Genomic DNA, 21,093 nt, shown 5'->3' on the forward strand with positions numbered 1-21,093 from the left:
TTGATCTTTTATATTTTGATTGAATAAGTGCATAAAACATTCCATTTGCATACTACTTTAATATCATTGTTTATGGGAGTGGTGTTGCATTTTATTCAAGGGACCCCTGTTCCTTTAAAGTTAGTTTACTGCTCCATTCTAGGACACTCTACTTACTCCATGATACTACGTCACACCAGTCGGTGACACATCATTCTCCTTTATGCCATTAACTTTCACCCATGCTGAATAGTAGTCTCACTACAGCATGGCTAAAACACATTGGCAAAGGCAATATAACTTGCATAGGCGAGACCTATTGGCTATGCCAATGCTTGTTTATAAGGTATGAACTTTAAGGTGACTTGCAATATCCTTATGTACACAGGGGGTATTTTACCCCATATAATACATGGTCACACCACCAACTTTCCCACAAACCACTTAAAACCCTAGTGCATAGCTTCTGTCATTCCAAGCTATTAAAGTACAGCAGAAGAAAGAAGAGCAACATAATTTTTTTTTGCTTTAAACAGCTGCATTAATTATGCTCTGTGACCTGATCTGCCTTTTACCTTGGCTGCTAGCTCTGGCAGAAGACAATGTAATGTCAGAATTCGACTGTAATAACCCTATCATAGTCATTTTCTGATGTCTTTTCTTTATAATCAGTGAATGTCTTTTCTTTACACGCAGTGACTTGGTGCATCACAAACAGCCGTTTCTAAAGAAATTAGTGACTGTAGTTTATACAGAGATTAGAGAATCCATGTTTATATAGCCTGTAACTTCAAGAGCTTCTTCAGTTGAAATGCTCCTAGTTATGATTGATGTGGAGCGGAGCTTCCCAAGATCACACAAAGGAGCAGAAGTGTTATTAGAACTATGGTTTCCGAGCACAGTTTACAGCTGTTGTAACTAATCGCTTTTGATCTCTCCAGTGTGGTTCCAATTGGCATGAGGCGAAGGGCATGATGGGTGTGGGGCGCAAAGAGTATGTTCTTCCTTTTTACCCTCCTACCTTTATTTGCTTGGTGCATGAAGATGCAAGGTTAATCAGCATGTTATTTTCACATTTGAGCTAATTACTTTGAAAGTATCTTTTATTGTTATTTACATTCACAGACTGTGAAAACATGCCTTTCTTTCTCCCTATTTCACTTCCAATATATATATATATATATATATATATATATGTATATATATATATATATATATATATATATGATTGTGTATATTTATCGGAGCCTGCAGTTCGTAAACAACGAGCGATTTGTATAGGGTTGATTAAAAGTCCCCCAAGGCTGTCCCTGTCCCCCCCAGAAATTTATTGTCTCCTACACCCCTGAGCATGGGAATGGTGATGTATTTGTGTGGAAGCTACGAAATGTAAAATAATATTCGTGTAGGTTAAAAGGTCAGGTGACAGTTGTACTGTCAAGCCAGACTTAAACATCCATGTAAGTTAATGGCTGCCCTCTGCCCACCTGTGTTGCTGACAGGGAAAAACATCATAAATGACCTAGTTACCTAATACCATTTAATGGCATTACAATATAACGTGTTCGCCCCTGAAAGTTCAAACCTAGCTGGATAAACAAACAAAATGGTCACAGCTGTGTGAAGGGCAAGCACTGTTTTTTCTGGAAGCAGGTAACTTCTTCTCAATCAAAACATGCTCTCCTGGCTGCTAACATGCGGGCTTAGTGGAGCGACTCTCTAATGATGCTGACATAATTGCCTGGCGACAGGTTTGCTGTCAAGCCAGATGATAAAAATACAGCGGCCTCTTTCCAGACCCACTGCTGCCACTGAGAAGCCAGCATGGAAACCGGAACATAATACTCGCACTCGGTCGGCATTTCTGGACTTTTAGGGGCCCCAGCCTCTTTCAAATCTCTTTGGTCCTGATGGGCAGGTACTTTTATGCAGGAGAGTGTAGTATGTTGGTTTCAAACTTCAAATAAGAAACAGCAAATATGACACTTACGGAGACGTCGCTGGAACGGAATAGAAATTGCCGGTTCAAGTTGGACCGCTCGATGGAGTCCATGTCTGTTACAGTGATGTTCCCTCCTTCACCGGCGGCCAGGCCCATCAAGGCAAAATTCTTCAGCAGTTCGCAGCCAATAGCACCTGCACCAACCTGGAAAGCAAGACGACGGTAGGTAACCTGGCACAGTCAAAAGTTCTCCTTACACCCCTCCCAGGTACTTGCTTCTCTAGGATGTTAGATCTTCACCTCGCCACGTGGATTCTAGGGCTTCATCAAGTCTCCCAGGCAGATACTGATTACATTGATGGCTAGCTTGCTAGTGACTTGGTCACAGCACCAGACAATGCATGGAATCACTACTATTCAGACTATAAATATACTTCGCTAGGAACCATTGTAAGAAAGGTGAGAGAAAATGTCTATTCTTTAGGTCTGAAAAAGCTTTAACAGGTGCTGGAATTCAGGGTAGCTTTTTTAAAAAGTATGTGATCAATGTAATATTCACATTTTCAAAAAATATTACATTCTGAAATACGAACAGAAAGGTCAATGGCCCCAAACAAACAGTAGTATACTCTGAATAAGACTTAGTTTTAGGAATCACCTTCACTACACACGGAGGTAAAATGAGTAAGTCATCGTTTGAAGCTAAGACTTACACCCAAGTCAAAATGTTCTGCCGCACAGCTACCTAACATATAGATATTTTTACTAATGGTGACAGCTGTCACATGAAAAGATTCAGTGCTGACAGAAGGAACCATTTCAGGGGTAAAATGATATATGACGTTACGGCACCCATGTCACTTGGGTTATTCCTGGAGCAAGACTCCGAAAGTAGGTGTCCCCTGTGGCGAATCAAATAACTACTGCCCCTAACATGCTGGAAACTTTCCCCCAGCACATGGTGGCCATTTGAGAAATGTTTCTGTCTATGAGCACCAGGTTTCTCCACCAGTGTCCCAGATGGAAAGGATGCCATTCAGGCCAGCTTGGGGTTGCCATAAAGGAATTCCTAATGATCCAGCCACTCAATGAAGGATCCACTATCATAAACTCATTTTTTTTCCCTGAAGAGGAATGTGGATGGAACATTTTGGGCACAAGTCGCGAGACAATCACAAAGAAATTAAAGAATCTAGATTATGATTCTGTTCAGGGGGAAATATTAAAAAACATTATGTGGATGGTAATTGTAAGGAAATGCCTCCTTGGCATGGTTGCCCCCTGACTTTTTGCCTTTGCTGATGCTATGTTTACAATTGAAAGTGTGCTGAGGCCTGCTAACCAGGCCCCAGCACCAGTGTTCTTTCCCTAACCTGTACTTTTGTATCCACAATTGGCAGACCCTGGCATCCAGATAAGTCCCTTGTAACTGGTACTTCTAGTACCAAGGGCCCTGATGCCAAGGAAGGTCTCTAAGGGCTGCAGCATGTCTTATGCCACCCTGGAGACCTCTCACTCAGCACAGACACACTGCTTGCCAGCTTGTGTGTGCTAGTGAGGACAAAACGAGTAAGTCGACATGGCACTCCCCTCAGGGTGCCATGCCAGCCTCTCACTGCCTATGCAGTATAGGTAAGACACCCCTCTAGCAGGCCTTACAGCCCTAAGGCAGGGTGCACTATACCATAGGTGAGGGTACCAGTGCATGAGCATGGTACCCCTACAGTGTCTAAACAAAACCTTAGACATTGTAAGTGCAGGGTAGCCATAAGAGTATATGGTCTGGGAGTCTGTCAAACACGAACTCCACAGCACCATAATGGCTACACTGAAAACTGGGAAGTTTGGTATCAAACTTCTCAGCACAATAAATGCACACTGATGCCAGTGTACATTTTATTGTAAAATACACCCCAGAGGGCACCTTAGAGGTGCCCCCTGAAACTTAACCGACTATCTGTGTAGGCTGACTAGTTTCAGCAGCCTGCCACAAACCGAGACATGTTGCTGGCCCCATGGGGAGAGTGCCTTTGTCACTCTGAGGCCAGTAACAAAGCCTGCACTGGGTGGAGATGCTAACACCTCCCCCAGGCAGGAATTGTCACACCTGGCGGTGAGCCTCAAAGGCTCACCTCCTTTGTGCCAACCCAGCAGGACACTCCAGCTAGTGGAGTTGCCCGCCCCCTCCGGCCAGGCCCCACTTTTGGCGGCAAGGCCGGAGAAAATAATGAGAATAACAAGGAGGAGTCACTGGCCAGTCAGGACAGCCCCTAAGGTGTCCTGAGCTGAGGTGACTCTAACTTTTAGAAATCCTCCATCTTGCAGATGGAGGATTCCCCCAATAGGGTTAGGATTGTGACCCCCTCCCCTTGGGAGGAGGCACAAAAAGGGTGTACCCACCCTCAGGGCTAGTAGCCATTGGCTACTAACCCCCCAGACCTAAACACGCCCTTAAATTTAGTATTTAAGGGCTACCCTGAACCCTAGAAAATTAGATTCCTGCAACTACAAGAAGAAGGACTGCCTAGCTGAAAACCCCTGCAGAGGAAGACCAGAAGACGACAACTGCCTTGGCTCCAGAAACTCACCGGCCTGTCTCCTGCCTTCCAAAGATCCTGCTCCAGCGACGCCTTCCAAAGGGACCAGCGACCTCGACATCCTCTGAGGACTGCCCCTGCTTCGAAAAGACAAGAAACTCCAGAGGACAGCGGACCTGCTCCAAGAAAGGCTGCAACTTTGTTTCCAGCAGCCTTGAAAGAACCCTGCAAGCTCCCCGCAAGAAGCGTGAGACTTGCAACACTGCACCCGGCGACCCCGACTCGGCCGGTGGAGATCCGACGCCTCAGGAGGGACCCCAGGACTACTCTGATACTGTGAGTACCAAAACCTGTCCCCCCTGAGCCCCCACAGCGCCGCCTGCAGAGGGAATCCCGAGGCTTCCCCTGACCGCGACTCTTTGAACCTAAAGTCCCGACGCCTGGGAGAGACCCTGCACCCGCAGCCCCCAGGACCTGAAGGACCGGACTTTCACTGGAGAAGCGACCCCCAGGAGTCCCTCTCCCTTGCCCAAGTGGAGGTTTCCCCGAGGAATCCCCCCCTTGCCTGCCTGCAGCGCTGAAGAGATCCCGAGATCTCTCATAGACTAACATTGCGAACCCGACGCTTGTTTCTACACTGCACCCGGCCGCCCCCGCGCCGCTGAGGGTGAAATTTCTGTGTGGACCTGTGTCCCCCCCGGTGCCCTACAAAACCCCCCTGGTCTGCCCTCCGAAGACGCGGGTACTTACCTGCAAGCAGACCGGAACCGGGGCACCCCCTTCTCTCCATTCTAGCCTGTGTGTTTTGGGCACCACTTTGAACTCTGCACCTGACCGGCCCTGAGCTGCTGGTGTGGTGACTTTGGGGTTGCTCTGAACCCCCAACGGTGGGCTACCTTGGACCAAGAACTAAGCCCTGTAAGTGTCTTACTTACCTGGTTAACCTAACAAATACTTACCTCCCCTAGGAACTGTGAAAATTGCACTAAGTGTCCACTTTTAAAACAGCTATTTGCGAATAACTTGAAAAGTATACATGCAATTTTGATGATTTGAAGTTCCTAAAGTACTTACCTGCAATACCTTTCGAATGAGATATTACATGTAGAATTTGAACCTGTGGTTCTTAAAATAAACTAAGAAAAGATATTTTTCTATATAAAAACCTATTGGCTGGATTTGTCTCTGAGTGTGTGTACCTCATTTATTGTCTATGTGTATGTACAACAAATGCTTAACACTACTCCTTGGATAAGCCTACTGCTCGACCACACTACCACAAAATAGAGCATTAGTATTATCTATTTTTACCACTATTTTACCTCTAAGGGGAACCCTTGGACTCTGTGCATGCTATTCCTTACTTTGAAATAGCACATACAGAGCCAACTTCCTACAGTAATTTTTCATAAAATGGCCTAGGTGTCAAGGCAGCTGAATCCACAACTGTATGAAGTTCGGGTTTTAGAGCAGATTCGATTTAGTCGAAATATATCTTATACGGCCTATTGGGACACAAGGCACTACAAAATACAAAAAGACGTTACACAAGATAAGAATTGTTAGGTTTTAATATGAGGACCAAATGTCAATGGGCCTTCACACAAACTTTGCTATTATATACATTTTTATGTTAACGAATGTTCACACGACACTAATACACATACGTCAGTTCTTCAGCACTTTTTGGTGGCAATTTTACTTTTAAAACAGTGCCTAACATTGCTTAGTCATACTAACTAACATTATTTATCCAATACTTTGCATCTATTGTTCCATCACCAATTTCCCTAAATCCAATACCGCCACTACTCTAAGTTGCCCAATGTAACCCCCTTTTACTTACCAGAAAGTACCTCTGTTTCCCCAGCTTCTCCTGGAATTCACTCCCGAACACAGCAATCTGTCCATCATAACGGCACTGACGCTGTCGGGTGAAAGAGTCAGGGGTACAGTAATTTCAGTGACATCTGATTTTAAAACTATTTCAGCATGTCCATTCAGTACGGCAGACTGTCACCAAGCCAACCCCAATGCAAGCACATCAGTCATGTATTGTTAGGCCCCGAAGCTTAAAGGTGGCATCTACTGTACCTCCAGGGCAGCGGGAGGCAAATGGCCCACTAATATAATCTGGACGCTCACAGATACTGAGTGGCTCTAGACATGGTTTAATTATAACCATTTTTATTGCAAAGTACTGTCTAATAAAAACTAATTGACCTGGGAATTTTCTTCCCATGAAGTCGTGTGAGGTAAATGAATAGGTTACACATGCCTCCAACACAAAAGGTTCATAGTAGATACGATCCACAATTATGCATCTAGGATCATGCCAGGGAACCCATAGGTCTGACATCACAAAAAGTGAGCTGGTGTGCCTTTGTGTGTGGGAAGAATTATGAGGAGGCCCCATCAGGAGTAGCAGAGCACTCCACTGGCATCTCTTTCCTTGTTAGTTAAAAGGAAATTATGTCTGTGTTCAAGGGTTCTGCCACCTATAAAACTGAAATACAGTCAATGAAAAAGATGAAAGTCAAAGTTTCATATCCCCAATGGCATGCTCTTTGGCGACATGACATTTTTAGGTCAAAGCCTACCAGACAGGGTAGCTATCTGGCTTGCTATCATCATCTTGGAATGCTTTCCGCCCGCTGTTTACCATTGGCTTTGAGGTTTGTAACTCACATTGGCTTTCTTTCTATTTGCTGGCTCCATTTGTTTTAGGCTGTCCAGCTCACTGCACTCTATGCCATGGCACTCTTCTCAAACAATCTACTCTATGCCACTGCAATCTACCTATGCCACTTGACGCCAATGCGCTCAACCACTTTACCCAAAACCAATACACTCTACTCCACTGCACTCAACACCAATACACTCTATGCCACTCTACTCTGCAACACTGCACTTTCCAACACTCTACGCTCTGCCACTCTACTCTCCGCCACCCTACTGGACTGTGCACCACTGCACTCTATAATACTGCACTCTACACCTCTCTATTCTGTCAGTGCACTCTACTATGCACCACTGCACTTTACACTACCCCAGTGTAGGCTACTCTACTCTGGAAAACTGCACTCTATGACACCGCAATCTATGCCACTATTAAAAGCCACTGCACTCTACCATACACCACTTCACTCCACCCTGCACCACTCCATGCCACTTAACTCTACTCTGAAACAATCTAAGGTACGCCACTGCACTCTATGACAATCCTCTCTTCACCACTTTATTCAAAACCAATGTACTCTAAGCCAATCTACTCTGCTAGGTCACTCTACTTTGCTCTACAACACTCCATTCTACAAAACTCTGCTCTACAATGTTCTACTCCATTAAACTCTACTCCACTCTGTGCCTTTCTACTCCATTCTATAAAACTCTACTATATGGCACTCTATGACGCTCTACGAAACTCCTTAAATTTCACTCCATGCCACTTTACTCCACTATATGTTATCACACACTAATCTGCTATTCCTCTCCACTACTCCACTCTATGCCACTCCACTCTGCTCTACGTCACTCAACTCTATAGCACTACTCTACACTATTCTGCTCTCCTACACAACTCTGCTGTACGACAATCTACTCTATGCCACTCTACTCCACTCAAAGCAACACCCTCCACGCTGCTCTACACCACTCCACAACACACTATGCACACCACTCTACACCACTCTATTCCACTCTGCCACTCCACAACACACTAAGCACTCTATGCCACTCCACAACACCAGTTTAATCCACTCCATAACACTACACTCTACTCCACTTTACGCCAAACAATGCCTCTCTCCTTTGCCCCACTAACTTTTATCAAGCCATGCTGGTGTGCAACATGCATATTGGAAAAGCCAAAAGCTCTTGCATAGGGAAGACCTGTTGGCTTTGCCAGTGCTTTTTTTAAATAAAAATGTTTAGACGTAACTGATGTCACTTGGTCAAACATCCTCAACTGTGGAATACCACACAGAGATGCCACTGGTGCTATGTTGCACCACATTGCTATAAGAGTTTACACTATACAAACAACGAAACCAAAACTAATCATGTCCACTATCAAGCAAACATTAACAAACCCTAAAAGGCCAACCTGGGGTTGTCCACCTTGGTCATTCTCTTAACTGTGCTGATCAACATCTCATTGGCAATTGGAACAGTGCTTCATAAAAGCCCAAACAGAGTATTGTCATATGGTCATAAACAAAAACTTGCGTGAACTGTGAAAAGCTAGCCAACTACCAAGCCATAATAGGCATATTCTTGAAGGCTGAAATGCTAGAGGCAATCGCTGACAAACAATTCTGCATCTCTGCAGTGTCATCACAACATTTTCAATTTTCAGTCCATCTTCTGATAGTCACCCTGGACAGGACTATTATATCAGTGACCTTCAAAACTGATGACCTCATCTGCCTGGCCACGCACAGTTGACTCAAGGAACATTGCTTGTTTGGTTCTCTTCCCATTTCAAGAGATCCATCAGGTCAAGCTGGGTGCAACTGTTTACCTAGCACTCCATACAGAGTTCATTGAATCTTACAACACTGGATATGTATGATGGATATGTATGATGATGATGATACTCAGCTACACCTAGAGTTGCAGAAAAGCTGCTGTGACTAACAGCTAATTGGACCCTCCCTGGAGAGGAGACAAAACTGAAAGCACCAAAACAAGATCTGCCTTAATGCTTTCAAGACCGGAATTAGGTATGTGGGCTGTTCAGATGTCCTACATCAATTAGGTCCCCTCTCTGGCAATGCAATACACGTGGAAACAAAGAATTTTGATTGATTTTCAACAGACCTTTAGACCCCTAGTCGAATTACTAAATTGAATACTCCACCGCTTGCTAGACTGCCCACCCTGAATAGCACTGGTCCTGTTGATTGCTACAACCAAACTGGACGTCAAAATGCTACACCACTCATGCTCGGGCTGGACCACTCCGACCACATTCCTCAACACTGGACATCCTGCGCTGGCTTAGACCGCTTCATTTTCCACAAGGCCTTTCTGCGACTCCACTCCCCACCTAGGCAAGATACTACTGAAATACAAGATGACCAGATGCCTAAAACTGGCATCCATGAACCTGTTTGCCATCCAACCTGCCAAACGCAGTCTGTTTAGGCAGAAAGACCTATCTACTTTCAAGCCTCCAGCCTTTGAAACTCCCTCTAACAACACCTAAGACCCAAAGGCTTTTCCAGATTCACTAATGGACTGAAATCCAGCCTGTTTCGGACTGACAATGGTCCTCACGCATTCAGTTCACTACTGGCTCATCACATTAGCAGAGTGGGAACCACAACACCAGGAACACAGTTTGTTAACTCTCCTTAAGTGCCTTAAAATATGTGTCACAAGAGTTAAGTGCAATACAAATGCCACAGAATAAAAAATGAACTAAATGAAGATGCCCATCAGGTAGACTCTTCTATTCAGAGCACATTGACACTGTAAGATGTTTAGGTGGTTAACTCCCCCTCCCTAGGCATTAAAAGTTAGTTTCAGTATTTTGAGGCCAACTTCTGGCAGGGTAAGCTTCCCGCCCTGGTTATATGCAACAGAGCAGCATGAATACTCACCGGGGCGCAGGCGTCTTCAGTCAGTAGAGTGTCCTCAGGCATGCACTCCAGGCTGTCGTAGTACATCCACTGCTTCAGCGGCGTAAACTTTCCAGAGCATGCCTGAGGAGCAAGATGGAGCATGAGAGATGACACGAGGGAGAGAGCAAGAGCGGGGAGCAAAAAACAGAAGGCAGAGGGGTATACTGATGAGGAATGGGGCGAAGAGAGGGAGAACGCGAGCAAATGCAGCGTTTGATGGCGAAAGGTGAGAGGAGAGATAGGGGCAACAAGGAAAAAGGGCTGGGCAGTGAAAGGAACTAAGTAGAAGTGAATGGAAAATAAGGTTGGAGGAAGATTGATGTGAGGATATTTGGAGGAGGGAAGCCTGATACTGAGATAGAGGGAGACATCCGAGAAGACAAGAACGATAAAGAGGTATAGAAAAAACAAGGGGGAAATATAGAAGAGGCAGTCATGAGAAAGGAGTAGGAGAAAAAGGGGAAAGTGGATACGAGTGAAAGTGAGTGGAACGGACATAAAAAGGTGAAAAGAGACAATGCAGAGTCGGAGGATAAACAATCGGTGGATGTTGTGTGATTAAAGCATGACTGTCGGTAGGAAAAAGTCTGCCGGAGGGAAAATACACAAAGAAGAGTATAAGACAATCTCTGCATGTGTCGTCTCTCTTTCCCCACTATTTTCTAGACAGACTGTGTTATAACTTCCATTTTGTGCCAACTGTATAGTTAATTTCTATAGAGTTTACACTATCTTTATATTTTTCCTTATGCTGTCATATCTGCTGGCTGAGAACTGAAACTCTATTAATTAAGAGCAAAGAGAGGGCAGACAAGTTACTTTTTGATGGTGGAATCTCACTTTTTTTATATCATTACACGCCTAATTTCGGACGCTGGCCTGCTTGTTGCTGAGGAGCCTTGCGCATAATTGTTGATGGTGGCTTGGCAAGAGAGGCACCTAGGAATATAATCATTTTAACATTTCACCACAGGAAACTTTCTCTTCTTTAAGGCTGATTTTCAATTTTTGTTTCTTCTTTCCTCTCCCAGCTCTTTCATCCCTCCTCCTTGCTTTGTACATAAGAGTGTCTGCAGTGGGCACGCGTGGCTTGCTGGATGGAGGCACAAAGGAAAGAAACAACAGAGTCTTGCAGACACAGGGGGTGCAGGTCCACTGCACAGTAAGAAGAGGGATGAACCAAGTCCAGTAAGGAGTGAAAAGAATCACATGAAAAGTCACTAGGAGACATTCTTTCCCGAAGGGAGGGAAAAGGGAGAGCAAGCACGAAATCTGGATCTTACGTGCAGAGTGGAATATGGGGTGCATTATCAGCAGGTAGGCTTAAGGTCCAACAGTTACCAGGAAGAAAGATTATTTCAGCAGCAATCAAATCTAAAAGACTTAGTTAAGACACTAGGCGTAATTTTGGACGTAGCCCTATCCTTGCAACACCATGTCAATGCTGTAGTGTCAAACTATCGTCTAAAGTTGTTTACTCATGGAATGAGTCTGAGCAACCACAAATGCAGAGCAATGGTTGGCTCCAAATTTGCCTATTTCAACTGGCTTATAACAGGCACTACAAACATTATTTCAGGAGGTTGAAGGTAATTCAGATATCTGCTGCCTGGACAGTGTCCAATGAACAGGGAGCAAGTCATGCCCAACTCAGAAGATTACTCTGGTTCCTAGTAGAAATGAAAGTAAAATTCAAAACTCTAACCATCAAAAATCCATCTTTGGCAGTTCTCTAGATCAAACAACTTTCTTCCTTTACCCAGTGCAGATGGAACCACAGCTGGAGGACACCCTTTCTTTTCTCAAGCTTGCTCACTATGTAATGTTCTGCCTCGGCATACAGGAATGACTGAACACCACAAGGTGTGTGGAATTTAGGATAAAATATAACAGTACTGCTCTTTCATGATGGACTTCCTGAAAACAACTCTAAACTCCGCAGTGCTCCAATGCCATTTTAGGAACGAGGGCAATACCTAAAAGTGATGATGGTGGTGATGATAAAGAGCTGGGCGAGAGGAAAATCAAATTCATTGGACGGTGACAGAAGAAGAGGATTGTGCGCACACATAGGGGGAAGAGGAAGAGAAACCCAAACAGGGAGCAGAGTGAGCACATGGGGCGTCTTATGGAAAAGAATGAGGAGGAAAAGGATCATATCTTACGTGCAGGTAGAGGAATTAATTACAGATTCGTAAAGTGGGGCGAGATAGACCGTCCTACCCAGGAAGAAGGGAGAGAGGATTCTGTGTTCAATACTATATTTTTAATGTTGCTGCATGCATCATATGCAATGATAGAACATTGTCTTTTGTATACATTCCAGAATGCTCATTTGGATTGCTGTGAGTTGCACTGACTGGCCTGGCCTGATGACGACTAAACAACTGCCCAAACTGGTCCTGTAGTATTTATTGAATGTGGGGCAGCTTTGTTGCAGCAGGTACAAGACAAAGGATGGGCAAACAGGCTAATTACTTTTGACAGAAGAGTTGGCATGGTCTGCAGACAGAATCTGTTTTAGGAATAAGGAAGTGAGGTAAGCACCAGGGTCAAATGCATAATTATGGGGTCAGGTGTGGAACAGAAAAATAATCTGAGTGCAGTGTGTGTGGGGAACTGAGAGGTGAAAGAACAGGCGAGCAAACATATGATTGTTGACTGGGGAAGTGCACTGAACTGAGTTTTGAAACAGGAAAGAAGAGAGAAGTAAAGTGTCTAGGCTAACAGCAGAATAGACAGGAAATGGAGACTGATAGGAGAAGGTTTGACTGAGGAACAGAAATTTGACAGGTTAAATTGAACAGAAGACTGGCAGAGCTGAAGTAAACAATAGGAAGCTGTAAGTGCAAACAGGGAAGGAGACTTGACAGGGGCATGGGTGGAGCAGAAGAAAGGGTGGTAAGTAAGCAGAGACCAAGGAGTTGAGAAGGGTTTTAGAAGGGTCCTCCCAACTGACTAAAAGAGTAGATGGTGAGGACTAGGAGGAGGACAGCAGATAAGAGAAAACCACTAAAAGGAGCTGCAGGAAATGCAGCACAGGGCTCTAATGGTATGAAATAGCACCTAACAAAATATTTCTAGAAAGTAGGTAACACATGTATTGGAAATATTAATCCTTACCTTCATCACTTCCTGTGCTGCCACTCCACCAATAAAAGCGTTGATGGGGCCGAGGTCTCCAGCACACACATAGGCGAATGTCCGCACCAGCTTCTCATTCAATGGGTTCTGATGGACCTCTTCAGGGGCCTCATCATTAATCTTTCGGGTCAGCACCAGAAGACTCTCTGCATCTACCTGTGAAGACCACAATTAATACTATGAAGTACTAAGTAGACTTACAGATATCATTTCTTAGTCATCTACATGACGAGATGACGCTCTCATGAGGGACAATGACCACTAAGAAAAACTACCCAAATCATTAAATTAGTATGGAATCAAATGAAAATGGAGGAAATCAGATCTCATTTGAGAATGCCTGAAGAGAAAAATCCATTAGCTACGCTAGACGTCCTATATTTGTTATCTAGATATGCATTTGGCAATTAATGTCACCTAACAAAACCGCAGCCAATAAATGGTGTATAAGGCAGATATTGAGATCAGATTCATTAATGTGCACTTCTGGTGCCAAGGAAACACTCGAGAGGATCGGGTGGAAGATTAAATATGGAAGAGGGGCAGTGAAGCAGAGCTGACAACAAGGAGGACAGATGTAGCATTTCCCCTAGCCCTGGAGCATGGAAATAGATTGTGTCACACACAGGAGTTGCGGTTAAACATGTCTTTATTCTCCAACATCGATTCACACACAACGTATTACATCATACTTCCCAGAACCACACCAACATCTCCCCTTGTATCACGTGGTTCCTGTTTAAAGTCCGACCAGAACCGGTCCACATGGCACCAATATTCTGTTTCTTGGATGTGTCTAATGGCAGTGGTGGCTTCAGGAACATTGCTGCATTGTATTTTGTGCTCTCTTTTGCCGCCACTGCGTGGGCACATGTTGTTCAACTGAGGCAGCAGTGCAGGGTGGCTCCAACAATTTCTGCAAACACAGTTGCTTGCTAGTGCCTGTGCATCAGCATGCTTCAATCGGCCAAGAATGTAAGTGTACTTTCTTTTCTCGTACCTTGTTGGCATTACGGTTGTTTTCTTGCTTCAGCTGAATAATTACTCTATGTTCGGGGTTCAGTGTCTCTGACGACAACCTCATCGGCATGTGCTTTAAATACAGTCCCTCTGCATGGTCTTTGATTGCTTCCACAGCCGTGTATGGGCTGGCACGGGTCTTTGACTCAATGTGTGCCGGTTGCAGACTTCCTTGCATGGATTCTGGGAACAGGCGGCATGCTTACAGTTTGCTGTACCGTTGCAAACTCTCAGGGGGAGCAGACTTGTTTTCTATGGGGTCCTAATCCCCTACTTGTAACCAGTTGTAGCGTTTTCCCTAGCCCTGGAACATGCAAATAGATTATGCCACACACAGGAGCTGCGGCTGAACATGCCTTTATTCTCTAAAATACATTCACACATTTCCTATTATGTCATATTTCCCAGAACCACACTGACATCTCCCCCTCAGATCACGTGGTTCCTGTTTAGAGTCCGCCAAGAACCACAAGGGTCCCAGAGCGCATAGCAACAATACACTACAACAGTGACACTTGGTGCTCAGTGAGATAGGAGACCATTATGAAGACAAACTAGTACATAGGTTGGGCAGAGAAGGAGGGCACCGACAAAGTATGCAGTGAGGGGTTTCAGCTCTGTGAGGACTGCTCCTCTCACAGGTTAGCACTGGGAATTCCCTTATATATTCTTAAGTGGTAATTTCTGATCTAAAAGCAGTAGCATGAGCATGTATGGTATATTTGGAATGGTAGTGAAAAATCCTGCTTACTGCTGTAGTTGAATTTTACATTACTATTTTAGAAATTCTATTTTTAGAAAGTAGGCATTTCTCTGTGCTTATAACTATGTGCTGTGTAGCCTGACTCCAAATCCACATCTAGGGCTGAGTGACAGTTACAATTTGTGCACAATTTCCAGACAGCCACAAGACAGGAAGGGCTGGGTATGACAGGAGAGGCATCTGCATCCTATTAGTCTTCCTGGGCTGGGAGAAGGAGAGGTCATGCAAACCTTACATGTCAATAGGCAGTGTCCTACCCTCACACAAAGGGAAGGGTTGATTTACCCCCTACTGATGTCTGGAGACGGGGCTTGCTTCAAAGGGGTTGTGTGACACTAGAAAGGGTTCTTTAAAGTCACCCCTTACATCAAACATTTTTTGGCGTAAGTACAAGGTCTCTGACCCCATGTTTTCAGAGCACTTTTGGAACTGGGGCTGAATATCTGTCAGAAGGACTGCTGCGCTGCACAAAGGAATCATCTGGACTGCTCCTCTGCTGTTGCCCTGCTACTTGCTGGGTGACCTAAAGGACTCACTGGATTGCTTTTCTGTTTGTTGCCCTGCTGCCAGCTGCTCCCTGACTCCATCTGCCACGGCACTGTGGTGCTGAAGGAGGAACCGCCACTGGGGATACTTGTTGCTTAATTTTGCTGACCTGTTACATGCTGCGTTACTAGGATGTCTACCACTCTTCTGACAAGTAATCTCCAGTGCTGGCCTGCTGCCTCCTTGGTGCCCCTGTGATCCTCAGGGTCTGGTGGTTGCCCCCCTCCTCCTTGATTGTGCGGTCAAGCCCCCCCACCCAGAGGAAGCTGCTCCCTAGCATGTGGCAAGCGCTGGCATCAGCTCTCTGTCTTTGTGTCTAACACACAGTGAGCTCTTTATTCTCCGCTAGTGCATGGTGAGTGCTACCCTTAATTCTTGATTTATGAGGCAGAAGCAGGCGCTCCTTGCTGTGACCGAGGGTTCAGGAAGAATCAGTGGTTACCTGTGCAAGTTTGCGAAGTGCAGGTCATGTGTGCCAAGCCCCAGACTCTGTGTAGGCATTGCCACGACAACATGGGTTACTGAGACCACATTAGTCCTGTCTGGTTGGGCCAGAGGCCCCCAACCCCATCCTGCAGCTGCAGCCCAAAGGGACAAGAGCACCAACAAAAGGATCCTGTTGTGGAGACCTCTACTGGACCGCAAGGACTGCCTTGACAAGCGATGGAAGTCTAGCGCAGTCCGCTGAATCTGTCAAAGAGGAAGGTAGAGGCAAAATAAAGTTGCACCGCCGCCTTCCCATTAAAGCCATCCTGTGCTCCTTCACGCGCAGCTCTGTACCAGCCAGGAAGCCGCATAGTCTCCCCTTCTGCCAAGATACTGCCCTGCTAGGTGGGCCTTTTAGATATCCAGCTGTGTGGCTCTCCAGCATCCATTGCACCTACCCCTGCCATGTAGGATGGTACAAGATACAACCCGCACTGACTGACCTAGGGCACTTAGTAGATACTATAATTTACCAGCGCCACTGTATTCCCCATTAGTAGAGAGGGGTTTATCTTGGGTGGAATACCAAGCACAATACCCAGCAAAAATACATGGGTGGGTTTCTACTTACTACAAGAGGCTGAAAACTGGATTCTGGAGCAGGATTTTAAACTAGCGCTTGCAAAAGTATATATGAGGTTTCCATTGATATAAAAGCTACAACCTGCAAATTGTGTACATGTGTTTTCTATGAGTATAGCAGCTATAGCTTGCAAGATATATGCAGTGATTTATGTATTTCTGGTGATATTGGGAGATTGATTTCTCAGTTTTTCTAACCAAACTCCTGCATTCCATGCCCTGATGTTAAGAATGTATATTGTGTAGGTACTTGCTCTGACAGGATCCTGAGTACTACTTCAGAGTTGGCATCATATGATCATATTTATGATTTATGTCATTCTTTGGTCTAAGATAGAGATCTACAATATAAGAAACATATTTTTATAAATAATCCGGTGTGGAGTCTCTTTTGTGGTATATTTCTTGTGTCACTGGTGTATGTGTTGCGCAAATACTTTACACATTACCTCTAGGGATAAGCCTGACTGCTGTGGCCAAGCTACCAGGGGGTGAGCACACGTTATCTTTGGTCTGTAACTTACTTGACCTGACTAAAGTGGTGGGTTCTGTCTGGTTTAGGTGCGTATCCTAGCCAAACAGAAACCCCATTTCTAACAATTAGCATGTAACTAGAAAGTGCCCTATTCAACCACTGTCTGTAGTGCTTTAAAAATTCAAGAGATAGTCCAGGAATTATAAGATACCTTAAACAGAAGAAACATCTACTGTCACATCTCAAGCCACAAACTAACCTGTTTCCTTCCACACCATCCCCTCACATAAGAAATTGAGCTTGAGAACCGGCTCTATAAATAGGGGCAGAAACAGTTAGCAATGGTGAATTCCATATTGATCTAATGGAACAAGTACTTCCTAGAAAATCCTCATTAACAGAGATAGTTAAAAACTCAATGAATAATCATCGGTATTTGTGTTGCTGAAAACTGGTTGAACCGTGATGAGGAAGACTGAGCTGCCACTCCACTAAGGTATCCCTGGCATCAAATCTGAGAACCCAGTAAATCAGGCACCCACGGGTGGGTGGATTATCACATTTATTACATCTTGAAAATCTGAGTGGGTTGTGTTTGCGCACACTCATCAAACAGATATAGAAATTGTCTTTAATTGTGACAAGGAAAATATCTCACACACAAAAGGAGAAAGGTTCTTTCTTACCTGTGACCTTGGACGTGGCAAATGTCCAGCCTGTTCTACAAATTTGTGGAGTGCTTGAAAGGCTAGATGAAGGGTTACATAATGCTTTATTTTAAAATAATCTGTTTGAATCTCTGGTTTGTTCAATGAAGTTCTCAGGGGTTCCTGGCAAATAAAATGAGGAATAATTACTCACTTGTTTGTTAGTATGGATAGACACTTCTAAACTGCATGTTGGGTTACCAGTACGCTGTGCTGAGGAAAAATATTTTGTATTTGATAGTGGGAAAGGCATGTACAGAAGAAGAGCCATGGCACCTGTTGTCACTACCCAAAGGCTATCAAATCCCTCGCCCTAACCCCACCAACCATGAAGGAAAAAAACAGTACCGGCAAAGCATGCTCTTGCATCAGGAAGCAGCTGCAGTTTTTTGGTTTAGAGTGGTATCATTCCAAGACAGCAGATGCCAATTTTGAAATGGTGAAATGAAAAAATATGCAGGAAAGTGGATGAAGGAGAAAGAAGTGAGTCAGTAGTAAATTGTAGCTTCCAAACCCTTCAAATTTGTTTCTTGAAAAAACATGATAGGGAGGTGCAAGAGTCCAGAGAGCAGAGGATGGAGGAGGGCTTAGAGGGCTTAGAGGAGAGGGAGTGGGGTGGTGAAGGCAACAGAAAATATTAAACTAATGGGGGAGCAATAGGAGAGGGGACTGAGGGGGAAAGCAACACAGGTTGTGCTGAAGGGGAAAAAGAAAGCAGCTTGCTGCGTGGAGCAGTGGAAGCGTACAACTTATCGAGTGAAAAGGATGGTAAAGAAAGTATGCGCCAGGGGAGGTGACAAACACAAAAAGACGAAGGAAAGCCATTGAACAAAAAAGCAAGCAAATGAGACTGACAAGAAAGTTAACCAATGAAAAGCAAGACTGTCCCAAATTCCACTACATGTATATACTTTAATGAACTGGAGACAATAGGTCTTGTGCAACAGACAAATCTAGGTGTAAGGAAGTGAGACCGAAAAAGACAACTTGAGCGAAAGGCTGTACTGCGGGCTACTTAATGTACATGCTGGCATTCTTCACACCTATGTCATGTTTCACCCTAAAACAATCCTTCAATTTAGTTTCTTAGCCAAGACATACTTCATACCTACTTGTATGGTCCTCCACACACGTCTTCATTAGTTTCTACAATGAGATGTCACGAATATGCTGTGCTCTACAGGACATCCAGCATCATAACTGATTTGTCTTTCCCCCCTGCTTTAAATGAAGGCACCACATCTGCAGTCATTTGAATTCTAACTGAATATCACCTATGGTAACAAAACCTGCCCATGATACTCCTGAACATTGACCTATCAGCCCTTACCCAACTCCCTCTTCACTAGAGATCTGTCAGTTAACCAAATCTTGGTATTTTAACATTTCAACATCTTGGAATTTAACAAATATTTGTATTGGTAAAGGCTGAATTAGTTCTTGAAGCAGGGTTTCCCAAATCATTGTGGTCTGGTGGCAAGTGAGTTAGGTCTCTTTTTGGAATCCCTCAGAACTGGCCACTGCATGTTTGACATCCTAGATTTAGTCATTTAACTAATTTAGGTACCAAAACGACATCCCAAGTCCAAGACTTACTTTCCACCGATTACCTATCCTTATCAACTTCCTACTTCCAAATCATTCGGCATTTCCTGAGGCCCCCCAAAGGGACATAAATATTGGCCTGAATTGAATGAATATTCTAATCAGCGACCTTCTCTTCAACATCTCCTGGCCTTCCCTCCGTGATTACACAAACTATCTTCATACCTACAGTCGAACTGCTGTCGATGACTTTATATGTTAATTACAGAGCGACCTTCAAGGTAATTGCTCTGAGAACAAAGAAACCAATACCAGAGATCTGAATCTCTATGGCAACCGCAACCTCCCTAACTGCTAATGTCAACTCGTTTAGCCAAAGCCTTTACCAAATGCATGGAGCATTGCCATAAATCAGACGCTATCTTGAATTGCACCAACTTTAACATAAAACTCATCAACCTCAAACAATTATAAACTATATCCAGCTTTACTTTTAAGTCAAAATATTTATTTTGAGGCCTGCTCCTGCCTCCCACTCCCTCCTCCTCTCCTTTTTGCCAGACCCACCCACCACTTCCAATTGCCCCTCTCATCCTCCCAGGACTTACATAATTGTGGCCACACTGAGCAGATGCCTAGGCCCAGCTCTCTACCTACCTCTGTTGGCCCTCTGCCAACTCCCTGATCCATGTTTTTCCAGACTCTCTCTCCCCTGCTGCATTCTTCTTTCTCTTCCTGCTTCTGGACCGCTCTCTTCTTGGGCTTCTTCCTGCACTCTTTACTGTCCTTTTTGTTGCTGCTCTCTTTCCCACTCTTTCTGATGCTGCTCACACTCTTTTTTGCCCATTCGTCTTACTCTCCAATCAGTTGTTTCCCTATTGCTTAGTTCTCACCTTATTCCTTCATACTTTTCTATCTCTTTTTGCTTTTTTTCTGCCTTCTTTGGGCCCTTTTAGTCTGTTTTTGCCACCGCCCCGTTAATGCCCTTTTCCACCTCCTTTCTACCGCCTCTCGCATTGCTTCCTGCCTTTCTCCCAGCTCAATCCTGTAGGAAGCTGACCTGGTGTGTGGTGAGCACCTATGGTGTTCTCACCTTATACTAGGTCAAGGTATCCCCCTATTAGTGAAGTGTAGGCAGTGTCTAGGAAGCCAGGGCTCTCTAGATGTAACTGTGGATGAGCAGACAAGACTTATCTACGAGACATGCAAATCTTATGCAATACCACTATAGTCACACATCACTACCACACATGAAAGAAACAGTGTTACAAAAATAAAGGTACTTTATTTTGATAACACAAACACTAGAATACTATTAGGCAGTCCCCCCAATTGGAGGTAAGTACACACACTAATTATATACACAACAGCAACCAGTAGGGAGCATAAAACAACAAGCACTGGCAAAAGTAATAGAAAACAGTGTAGGCCCTAGGGGACCTTATTTATACTAAATAAGTGGAATGCAAGATACAGTCCCCCATCCAAGGATGTGGAATTGTTAGAGGGGAGCTGGAGGAACTAGGAACCCCAAGAGGTGAGTACCAGAGTGACCCCCAGAGGCCAGGAGAGCAGAGGAAAATAACTGGTATTCCCCAAAACCAACAGGAGGACTTATGAAAAGGATTGTGCGAGACCCAGACCAGACTGGAAGGACCCAAATGTGGATTCTGTCAGGAGAGGACCTGCAAAGGAAGGGACCCAAGTCCAGTTCGTGAAGGAGTGGTCTGTCATGGCAGG

The 21,093-nt window shown here is 44.5% G+C and overlaps 1 protein-coding gene across 4 annotated transcripts in view; it reads right to left on the reverse strand.

Moving 5' to 3' along the window:
- Positions 1–21,093, reverse strand: part of UBA7 (ubiquitin like modifier activating enzyme 7) — a 912,980-nt gene that overhangs the window by 833,053 nt on the left and 58,834 nt on the right. For all 4 annotated transcript variants that reach the window (XM_069206847.1, XM_069206846.1, XM_069206844.1 and 1 more), the window contains 5 exons: positions 17,788–17,931; positions 13,209–13,385; positions 10,065–10,166; positions 6,305–6,385; positions 1,970–2,125 (listed from right to left, as the gene is read on the reverse strand). In XM_069206847.1, coding sequence (XP_069062948.1) covers positions 1,970–2,125; positions 6,305–6,385; positions 10,065–10,166; positions 13,209–13,385; positions 17,788–17,931 — 660 coding nt within the window. The remainder of the gene's footprint in view (positions 1–1,969; positions 2,126–6,304; positions 6,386–10,064; positions 10,167–13,208; positions 13,386–17,787; positions 17,932–21,093) is intronic.

The sequence above is a fragment of the Pleurodeles waltl genome, chromosome 9 (assembly GCF_031143425.1).
Source record: "Pleurodeles waltl isolate 20211129_DDA chromosome 9, aPleWal1.hap1.20221129, whole genome shotgun sequence".
NCBI classification, from domain to species: domain Eukaryota; kingdom Metazoa; phylum Chordata; class Amphibia; order Caudata; family Salamandridae; genus Pleurodeles; species Pleurodeles waltl.